The following is an 11,339-nucleotide window of genomic DNA, read 5'->3' as shown; positions in this document are numbered from 1 at the left end:
ACTTACTGAGGGTGCACTCGATCCCCTCATCCAGATCATTGATAAAGATATCGAACAAGACCGGCCCCAAAACTGAGCCCTGGGGAACACCGCTCGTGACTGGCCGCCAACTGGATTTAACTCCATTCACCACAACTCTCTGGGCCCAGCCGCCCAGCCAGTTTTTGACCCAGTGCAGAGTACACCTGTCTAAGGCATGAGCCGCCAAGCAAGGTCTTGCCATCGCCATTCACATTAATATTTACACTTCCCCAGCTCTACTGATCCCTCCCAGTGTTGCCCCTGCATCACACTGGTAGTCCAAACTTCTTCCATCAATCGACCAACAGAGGTGTTTTCCTCTGCTGCTTCCTAATGGTGACTGCACATCTTCTAGCAAATACTTTTTAAAGTACCTAGGTGCCTGAGCATTTAGGTTGTATGTCTATTGGTTTTTGACTGCTCCAGATCCTTCTGCCAAGCTTACCAAGTGCTTGGCATGTCATAGCTGCTATTCTTGAAACTTACCTTGAGATTCAAAACTCAGGTTGCATTTCTTGCAGAGTATATATAACCAGTAATAGCACTACTCCGAGTTAAGTGTAGTGTGGATCTGGTTAAAATGTGATGGAGGTAGGTATACCTTTTTGCAATAAGAACTTCTGAAAAAAATCAGAAAAGTCCTCATGTCTTTTTCTCCTCAAAGGTCTACTGCTGCACTTCTGCAAGCACCAACCATAACAATTTACAGCTATTAGTTTTACGTACACCAATAACTCATTCTATCTGGGGAGCAGTGATGTGGCAGAACAAAGTATTCTGTTATGCAGACGCCCTCTTGCCCTTCTGGCAGCAGAGGACAAAGGCCAGTCCCTGCGTTACCTTCCCATTACGTGCGTTTCTTTAGGGATCTGAAAAGACAATCTGCATTTGCAGGAGTCTGTGGGTGCTTCCTTACACAAAGTCCCAAAGATGTTCATATTTCATACTTTGGGGTTTTTTGATGCCTTGGAAAACAGCTTCAGTGATTACACTTCTGTAACTGCTACATGTTTTCTTCTCTTTTTAATCTAAGTATGCCAGTGCAGCTTTTTGCAAATTCCGATGTACGTTTCCGACACCAAAGGGATGTACGTGATTGGTGTTAGCACTTACCCAGAAGATGGGGTTCCTCTGAATCTCTTCACCTTGACAGGATAAAGTCCAAAAAACCTATCTTTGGCTAAGTCTTCCCACAGTCACACATCTTGACAGAGGACGTGAATATCCAGGAACCATGATCTAACAGCTTTTGCTGAGATGAGGCCCCTTTGCATGTCCCCTTCTGGAAATTCTCACATCACAGGTAGCACAGATGTCATATGTGACAGACAGGACACTGATGTATGTGTCGTACATCATACACCAGCCAGGCTGTATCAGATCCAGACAGAGGGGTCCTCAGCATACTGCATGGAAACCTGAGCTCAAAGCCCGCGCTGAAATAGGTATCGCACACTAACATCACAAGCAAACCAGCATCGAAGTGCATGAGCGCATTTTGCAAATGCTGATGGATTTTGAGATCACTACACTGCTTCTTGGCATCTGAGTCGCCATTCCATCATTCTCCTTGCTAATGCTTTGGCCAGGGGACCAGCAAAGTGAGGGAAAAATGCAATGCCAATCCCATAGCGGTGAGCCATCATAGCATGCTTAGAGGGACTATCTGCAGGTGATAGCAGCCACTGTGTTACCCTTCGTTAGCTCAGCTGCATCAGCACTCCCTTTCTGAAGGCAGCGCTCTGTTTCCATCCTTCCCTTCCATGAGCTCAGAACTCTCTTTGACAGACAGGTGGGAGCTCGTCCTGTTGCTAGCATTACATCTGACCCCTTTTTGCCTCTGCCCTAAGCGGTATAGTACTGTGGAAAGTCCTGGTATATTTAAAATTATTAGGTGCAATTTAAAAGTACTGTCCACAGCTGCTAGCTAAGTCAAACTTAGACCTGGGGGAAAAAAATGAAGCATTTTTTTCTTCATAGTTATTAATTGGAATTCTTAAGTAAATTGTTCTTTTCTGCATTTATACACAGTTTGTTCTGTGCTCTTTTTCCCTAGTTTCACAGTTAACTGGGACTGTTAGAGTGAATGCTTGGCATAAAAGGAAATTTTAAGTCAGCAGGAGAGAATATCTGTTAGAGAACAAATTCTGACTTTTTGTGAGTGCTTATATCAGAAAGATGTGCTGAGAGCATTGTCAATCCCATCGGAAAACTGGAATAGACTGCAAGACCCAAGCATGCCTTTAAATGGCACACGTTTCTGAATGGTAATAGTAAACTGTTATTTGACAAGTGACAGAATGGGCGTTATTTTGGGACATTGTTTGACAGATAAATCTGAGAAGGTGGGAAAGGAAACAAGCCATTCACAAACCATTCATCCACAAAATGATCGCATTTATGGAACAAATAATCTCTCCACGCTTTGTCAAGTCTAAAACATGATGACTCTTCTCCTTCCTGCCAAAATTGGCAATATGCCCTGGGTAGGATATTGTGTATGTATAATTAGCAGTGAAAACTAAAAACAGAGCAGGGTCACTTCACAGTTGCAATAGTTAATGACAGCTTTGCAAATTCTCTAGATTTTATCACTGTTTTAAATAAAGTTTTCTAGTCTGAAAATCTTTTACAGCAAACCTTTTCTGATAGACATTTATGCTTGTGTATAGGTAGTTGAATCAGTAATTGACTTCATTCATGCCTGCTCAATATCTAGATGCTCAATCTAATCTCTGTCCTACAGATAAGGTTATTTGCTGGGGGAAAAGCATAGCTTGTCTTGTGACACTGAGCCTTCCCCTTTTTCTCTCATTTCTTGAATTCTTCCACTTAAGGCTCCCTGTATATTTTAAACTGCAGACAGGTGAGTTGTAACACCCATTTTTCTAATTCATTCTTGTCAGATTTTACAAGTAAAGGCCATGCAACAATGTCTAATAAGAACAAGTCTAAGTACAAAACGTAATAACCTATCTTAGCTGGGCACGGATGCAGTCATCTATTGGAAATGTGGATGACCAACTTGGAGCTATCAGTTCCCTTGTACCAAATTTAACTCTGCAAAAACATACATTGAATGTTAACAATGAAATTGCATGCAGCCTCAGGTGTTTATTGCTTGTTCAAAGACTATCTCAGGTACACGAGAGAAAAATGGGGTATGTCTGGACGCTCAGGCTTGAGTGATTTGGCAGAAATCTTTGTAAAATTGTCATGTTCTCTCTTAGCTATTCCCAGAGTTAAACAATCTCACTGTTCTCAGTCGCTTCCAGCAGAGAGATTTTCAATATCCTTAGTCACTCTTGCTGGCTACTTTTTCTGTGCTTTCTTTGCATGGGCTGGCAGACAGCACGCTGACACAGGACTTTGTTGATGGGGTTTCGGTTCCTGACTACCACCAGCTTGCTTGGCAGCCTTCCTGTGCCTCCCCCAGAAATCATGGATAACAGCACCAGCCTCCTTTGTGGAGCACTTTTGACATCTGTGGATTAACATGCTCTATTAGGAGATATTATTCCAGGGGAAGGATTACTACTGAATTATATAAGGGCAATACAACATTTCTAATATTGCTGTCCATCCTATTCCTCCTACCTCCCAATGTTTGCAAATGTGGTACCGAGTACTTTTCTGTGGGTGTCTGAGGAGTGAAGGTGACTCCTTAGCTGTTCAATATTTAGCATTGATCAACACGCTAACCTTTTCTACTCTGATACTGCCAGTCTCACAGCAGCTGCTCTCAGTCCTGCCCTGCATTAACAAACTTCAGTAATTGTATGTTATCTGTGTGTTTTGCCACTTCAGAAGGGCCAGCATCTCTCATGATGAGTGGCCCATATCAGACAGCATTACAGCTTAGGGGGGAAATGTGGTGATTCCTCTCTGAACCTTTATGTTGGGTGGAAGTGCTCAGTTTCTTCCTATCTGCTATTTTTTTCTCTCAGCCACGTTTTGATCTCAGTTGGAACCTGTCCTTTCTCACCAGGATTACCTTAGGATGCTGGGGTTGGATTTTGGGTTTGGGGTTCATTTTTTTTCTTATACTCTTGTGAGTGAATATTGCTGGCAGCTTGCAAAAAATGAAACTAGTTCCCTCAGTTGTTTCTTTTCTATCCTCTGTTTTATTGAGATGCCATCTGGTGACGCCAAGGCCTTATAGCACTTCAAAGTTCAGAGGTTTCTTTCTGGGCTCTTGATCTGCCTGTGATCTACCCTGAGGCACATACCGCCTGCAAAGCAGTTGAGGAGATCCCTTCCCTCGCTGAGAGTGTCAGAGCTATTGCTGTGCTTCCTCTGCGTTGCATTTTCAACCTTCTTCCCTGTTGTGCTGTCAGGGTTTGGGGGACGGGGGGAGGGAGGTTGTTTGGTTTGAGGTGTTCCTTCGGTTGGGGTTGGTAGGTTTTTTGGTTTGGGGTTGTTTGTTTTTAAAAAAAAAAAAAAAAATCAGTCAGTCAATATAGTCAGCAACCCCAGACCAGCACATCTATCTGATGGTACAGAGATCCAGTGTCTCATAGTCACTGCTCTAGTTGATAGCATGTTTACGTGACCATTGTTTTTGTTACTCCACGGTTTACTGAGAATTGAGTTCCTCCACTTTTTTTATCACAGCATTAATATGGTCTACTACCCAGACAGATCAGATGTTTTAGGGACTGGATATGCCAGTGCAGGTTCTCCATCTGCTTTGGTTAAAAGGATACCTGCAGAAGTCATACTCACTCTGTAACCTTATCTCCCTCAACGTTTCCCTCACTGCCCCCCCCCCCCGTGTGTGAATGTAGTTCCAAAAAATAATCACAAATACTGTGTCTCTGTCACCTCCATCTAAAATGTGTATTGTTGTTTTACATGACATTTTGCTCAATTTCTTCCTTAAGATACTTTAACTGAAAACTCCCTTACCCTCCAGGCTGGGGGGAATTTGCTCTGTATAGTCCCAGGAAGTGCACGTGTCTGACACTTTAAGGGTAGCCCTCCTATCCATTACACTGCGTTGACAAAATTTTGCTATTTACAAAGGAGGTGCCGTTTCATTTTGTCTGCCGTTTGAGCACTATGTCTTCATATTGACAGGGAAAATGTTTCCATGCCTACTGCCTTGAAAACTATCTTACCTTACAGAAGGTAGAGCTGACCTACACAAACAACACAACTACCATGTTTGCATTGCAGACTATCCTCATGCATTCCCAAAGCTGTCCTCCTCCAGTGCCCTGCTGTGCCTATTTATAATACCTAGACTCAAACAAAAGTCAGAAACAATTCCTGACTTAAAGTGCATGCAGCCTTTGGAAACGAGACTCAATTGAGAAACATTGTCACCTAGTGGCCAAAATAAGATGTATTTGTTATTGTTGATCTTATCCTTATAAGGAGATATATATAAAATATATGTATGTATCTCAGTGTATCATTGCACCAGTGACTATTTCTGGTTAATACCATATGCTGACATGTCAGCTCTTCCCAGTTCAAAAGCTCTTTAGTAAACCATGTGCATTTGCTAAGCAAGCCAGAGCAGCAGCAGCTTGGCAATTTTGCAAAGAGGAGTTATTAAAAGGAAATTGCTCCAGAGAAAAAGCTGTTTGTTGTAGTGCCGCACAGAGACTGTCCCATCAACTACCTCCCCTCCCACTCTAGACTACCCAGAGCACCTCACCGGGTGGTAAGTACCCAACCTCTCTGTTTGGAGAACAAGCGCTTTGGTCTTTGGCATTTCAGCTTGTGATACTCCCAGATGGCCTGGAGATTCAGAGGCAATTTCCTCCCCTCCCTTCCTAGCCAAGGCAGACTGACAGCGAAGTGCTGGGTTCCTGACATATGGGGTTGTTGATTCTTCCTGAAGGCAGGCAGCTGCCCTCTTGCTACAACATTAAACCTATCAGCCGCCTTTCATCTTGTGAACTCCTTTGAATATCCAGAGATGCTGTGCAATGCCATCATGTCACGTCCCTCTTCAGTGCATATATTCACCTCTTGCTGTGTCAATATACAACACCCGTACTCTGGAATATCTACTCTTGTGCCTGGATAGAGGGCTATGGATCAACTCTTCTCTCCCTCACCTGGTAGTTAATGTTGTACCCTGGCATCAACTGTGGGGAACAAAACCACCAGTTGCTGGGTTCCTAAACCTGTCCTAAACTGCAGGCACTCAAAAGAGGTGGTGTTTTGCTCCACATTGCCAAGGTGAAGTGAGGCCACCTATGTCAGCAGTGGCTGAGCTGGTTTGGGGGGTGGAAACAGGAGCAAACAGGGATCCAGGTGCTGCTTGAACCTGCTGCTCAGCCCCACTCCAGCAGCCGCCCTGGAGCCATCCCCTTGACTGGCTAAGCCCCATTTTCAACAGAGTCTGATGCTTATGAGTGAACATTTTGTTAAAAGTCATTCATTTCTACACGTCTACGTCATTCCAGAAAGTGGAATGCAAACTACCAAGGTCTTGCACTGATGGGTGGAGCAATAGCCATGCACATTTGGAAACTCTAGGACTCTCCAACTGAATAAGTGGCTGACTTTCACCAGATTTACAGTCATCTCCCTTGAGTTTTCCTCATGTAACTAGACATGTACAAGCCAGGCATCTCTGTTCCTAAAGAGTGAGAGAGGACACAAATTTCTTTAAAAATAAATAAAAAAGACTTTAAAGCTTCTGAAAGGTCTGTTCTAAATGTTCTCTTCATATAGATTACCAGGTGTATTACTGAAAAATATTCCCATCTGGGACAGGCTTTGCTGCAAGGAGATCCTAGGCTGTTGTAAGAGAAGAAACTTAATTGTATTAGCTGCGCTTCTCGAGAGCGGACTGGTAAAGTGGATCTCTGGCTATGTGCATGAACTTTTGGTATCCATTATTGTATACGACGTACCTAAGCAGCTGCAGCTTTGGGTGGATTGTTTCTAGTCTCTGCTCCACTCTACCAATCTTTCCTCCTTTCTTTTTTTCCCAGGTATTACATTTCATGAGTTTCATCTGTCCACTTAGGAAAAATACTTCTCTAGGCCCTTAAATGGTGGATCTTCGACAGCTGCAGCAGCAGCTCTTCATGTTTGTTCTGTTTTACTGCCAGAGTTATTCACTTGTTCCTGCTTCTGAAATGTACCCAGCTACTTAAAAAGGCTTCATGCATAGGTTTTCCAATGGATAATCTGGTTTAATTTGTTTCTAATGGAACAAAAGGGTAATTTTAGAAGAGACATTGCACATTTACACACTGAACTGCTTCTTGCTTTATTTGCTTTTTGATTTCATGGATTTAATTTTTTTTTTTCCAGGTTGGCTGTCCTGGTTTGGAAACAGCATTGTGATTTTTGTCCTGTATAAACAAAGACATCTTCTGCAGCCCACTGACTACCTCACATTAAACTTGGCAGTATCAGATGCTAGTATCTCCGTGTTTGGTTATTCACGGGGGATCATTGAAATCTTCAATGTCTTCAGAGATGATGGATTTATTATCACATCAATATGGACTTGCCAGGTAGGACCGGATTACACTTAATTAGACAAAATAGTTGCAGCTGTTTCTGTGTATATGCTGTATATAAATAACTAGACAGGCCCAAAAGAGTGAAAAGAAATACTGACTGACCTTCCAAAAGGACATTGTTCTCTTTTGTTACACCCATAAATCTATTCATTTGATCAGTGTTTGACCAATTTTCAGTGATTTTTTTCTATCCGCGGTAGTTTCTACTAGTTTGGATTTTTTACTTCATGTCATAGCTCCCACTCATGTTGGAAAGCTAAGGTGTAGGCTGTGCTTGTCTTCAGCTCCCCTGAAGTCAGCCTGGTTGTTGGCACTTTAACATTTGGCCTAAAGCAATGTAGACTCCTCCTTGACAAGGCGTGTAGAGCAAAGCCTCCACACAGCACTTGGGTATACCCATGTATTTTAGCATACAACTTCTTGGACTAAATCAGTCGTAACTCTTCAACCTTACCCCAAAATTCTTGGTTGGTTCATTGCCTGTGGTAGGATGAGTGACTTAACTTTATGGCACGGTCATCCCTGAACTTGGAGGCAGCTTTTTGTTGGAGAACTTGGAAAATGTTATTATTGTCAGTCCTGAAACACACCTGTGTAGACAGACTATAAATACATCCCATGGATAGATAGGCACAAGCCTGGCTCCCTGGTGCTTTCGGTAACATCTGTGAGAAAGATTATGCTTAGTGTGTATGTTTCATGAGGGAACCAAAAATCTGAAAATGACAGGATAGCCTACGGCAAGGTGTAAAAAAGATCATGATGAAGGAAAAGGGAGAGAGAAATAATCCTCTTTTCTTGGTTTTTTTTTTGTTGTTGGGGGAGGGGGGTATTTTTTTTAAAAGAGGAAGTTGAACTATTGTGCAACATATTGTGCAACATGAACTTTTACAGCTCATGTCCCCTCCCTTTCAATACAAAGGTTCAGTTTACCCAGAGAGGAAGACTTCCCACAGAAGACTCTGATTAACGTAGGAGCTGTAGCTTGATCTAAAAAATTATTATTTTCTTGTTTAAAATGTATGTCTATAGCCATTTGGCAGAAAAGGATTTATCAAAATGAAGCTAATTATTTCCTCAGCAAAATCCCCCTATTTCTCTAATGAGAACACCTACAGTTGCAATCTAAGGTCTGTTGAGGAGAAACTTCGAGAACACCTCTTTAATTTTTTTTAATGATGGAAACCTTTGAAATCATCAGATAAACAAAGACATACCTGCAAACTGTAAAATTCACACCCACACTCAGAATTAAACAGATTCCCATTTTTTGCTGTTTCAAGGAAGGTTGGAGCTATGATTAAGAAAGGAAAGGTGAAATCTGGATCTCTGGGTTCAGTTCTAGCTTTGCTGCAGACTTCCTGTGTAAGACAGGGTAAGCCATTCAGTGTGAAATCCTGAACCAAGATCTGTGGCATAACTTAACATTTACAACCCAGCAGGTTGAAAGAAGTAATATTAAATGACCCTTCAGCCTCCCCAGTCCAAGCTGTTCCAGAGCTCCATCTGTACTCTGGCTCCTTTTAAACAGCACACACAGGAATCGACACGGCATGGCACACTGTGTTCGTACCTCTTGATTTGCATGGGAGTCTTCTGTCAGCAGCCTTACAGCTTTCTTCCACGATGCCTCTGCCTGGGAGTCCCTCTTTGGCTGACTTCGAGCTATTTAGAGTCTCGTTACGATGATCTGGCTTTTTTTTTCAGATGTAAAAAGACTGGGATGGAGGTGTGCTTGAACTTAATGTGATGGAGGTGTGCTTAATCTTGCTGTGCTTGAAATACCTTTACAAGGAGAGAAGCGGTCCATAACGTTTTTGGGGTACCCAGATAGTTCGTTGCTCAGGGTGTGTTAAGTAATCTTATTTGGGTCTCCTGGTTTTAAACAGCATCCATTTGTAAAATATGGATATCAAGCAAAGTTTTAAGGTATTGGGATCCAAAGATTTTGTTCAGGACATTAATAATGCATTGGCTTTTCTAAACACTCTGATTTGCAAAATATTAAAGTTTCTGCTTTGGTAATCCTCTGTAGACTCTAAAAGTTAACATTTATCATTTTAAATAGGAACTGATACTGTATTAACGCTAACTAAAAATTCACGGTAACCTGGAAAAGTCAATTTGTGCTCTGAATGAATAGTTTGAATTGGTTGTGACTTGTTGAGTGGTTGACCTGGTTGTGGCTTGTTGAAAGAAAATCATGTAGGATTCCTGTTTCCATCAAGATTTTGTTCTGTGTTGGGGGGGTCTCAAAAACATGTTTAAACCCTGACATCCATCTTCTTGATTATTAAGCTTGACAAAACAGAAGCCAGTGATGAAAAAATAACTTATGGAAGTAGAGTGTCTGTTTTTAGGAAGAATATTATGCAGAAATAGCGGGACGCTTCTGTGCATAAAAAAGATGTGAATATTTCCATGTGTGTGTGGACAGCCAGCACAAAGGTTATTCTAAAAATATTCAACGTTGAACAGCGGTAGGGTTTTGATCGCTTGTTCTTTGGTATTTATAAAACGTGATATATTCGTAGTCCGACCAGAATGGGTCTCACATCTGGAACACAAGGAGTGAGGAGCTTGGTGCCAGGAAGGTAAAGCCCATGCTTTCTGTCATGGCTCTCTGAAGTTGGTGTCTCTTGTTCCCCTCACCGTACTCAAGCTCCTCTGCAAGTAGCTGGGATGACAATTTGGGCTGTTGCGCACATGAACAGGGCTCTTTCCTTAGCATGGCCCATGTGTTTCCCCTGATTTGGATTGTTTTGCTGAGTCCAGAGGATGGCCTTACTTGGCTTTCTGTCGTTGTCTGTTTCACTACACATTTGCTCCTATTTGATCAGTCAGCTTCTGCTGTCAGGTATGCTTAGGGAAACTTTATTTTCCCAAGCTAGTCTGTCATTTCTGTTTATGAAGAAATTTCATGAGCTCGCCTCACTTAATCCACCTAACTATTTTCCCTTCCTCTGACTGGGGCCTCCTTCTGTACCCTCGGGTAATATTTTTCAAAATTAAGGTTCACCATTCTTGGCTGCCCCAGTTAGAGGGAGCGGGGAGAAGACAGACAGATACTACTTCTCTTTCAAAACAGCCTAGTCTGTGAAAACTCTCTGTAACAAAAGATGCATCTCCAGCTAAAAGGACCATCTCGCGGCATACCCGCTGAATGGGACAGATATGTGTGCTCCTGTTCTCCTCCTCTGTATGGAGGAAACACCACTATTCTTCCCCATGCCAAACATTACTTTTCTTTTTGGAGGTCTGAGAGCTCTCCTCTCAGGAATGAGGTTGCATGGTAGGTCTGTATCCAAATGCTGCCCCTGCTGAATGCTGTGTACGGATATGGTTTTCCAAGGGTGACTTTTGGACTCTGCTTTCACTTCTTGTTTATCCCTTCCCTGCTCTAACACTGTGTCTTAGTCCTGACCTGGACAGAGCCCCCCCAGCCAGTCTCTGGCACATTCATTTTTTAGCTGCTGGTAATATTATTAGTAAGTAAACTAGTTCATATAGTAAAGTTCAGGTCAGGGAATGTAAGCCAGTAACCAAGAGCTATCTGTTCCCCCACTGACCATATTTCTAGAGAAAAGCTACCTCAGCATATATTTTTGTCCTTCCCGTATGTTCTTTATTCATATATTCTGCTGAATTAGAAGTTGCCCTGAAACCTGTAAATAACATTGTGTGCAAATGTTCTTACATGTAGGAAGTAGAGAAATATTAATTCTCTGCAGGTAAACACCACAGTTTCTTCTAAACCTTCTTAATCAACCAACAGAGTTTTTCTTGTATCTGTTAATCATGTGGTGAATAGAAAAGATGCAG

General features: G+C 42.3%; 1 protein-coding gene across 1 annotated transcript in view; it reads left to right on the top strand.

The window, feature by feature from the left end:
* The window catches only part of LOC103902701 (visual pigment-like receptor peropsin), a 31,764-nt gene that overhangs the window by 2,636 nt on the left and 17,789 nt on the right, over nt 1–11,339 (top strand). The window contains exon 2 of the mRNA XM_009283794.1: nt 7,303–7,508. Within this exon, the coding sequence (XP_009282069.1) occupies nt 7,303–7,508 (206 nt within the window). The remainder of the gene's footprint in view (nt 1–7,302; nt 7,509–11,339) is intronic.

The sequence above is a fragment of the Aptenodytes forsteri genome, unplaced genomic scaffold, assembly GCF_000699145.1.
Source record: "Aptenodytes forsteri isolate BGI_AS27 unplaced genomic scaffold, ASM69914v1 Scaffold309, whole genome shotgun sequence".
Lineage (NCBI taxonomy): Eukaryota > Metazoa > Chordata > Aves > Sphenisciformes > Spheniscidae > Aptenodytes > Aptenodytes forsteri.
This window is presented reverse-complemented; position numbering and strand designations above follow the sequence as displayed.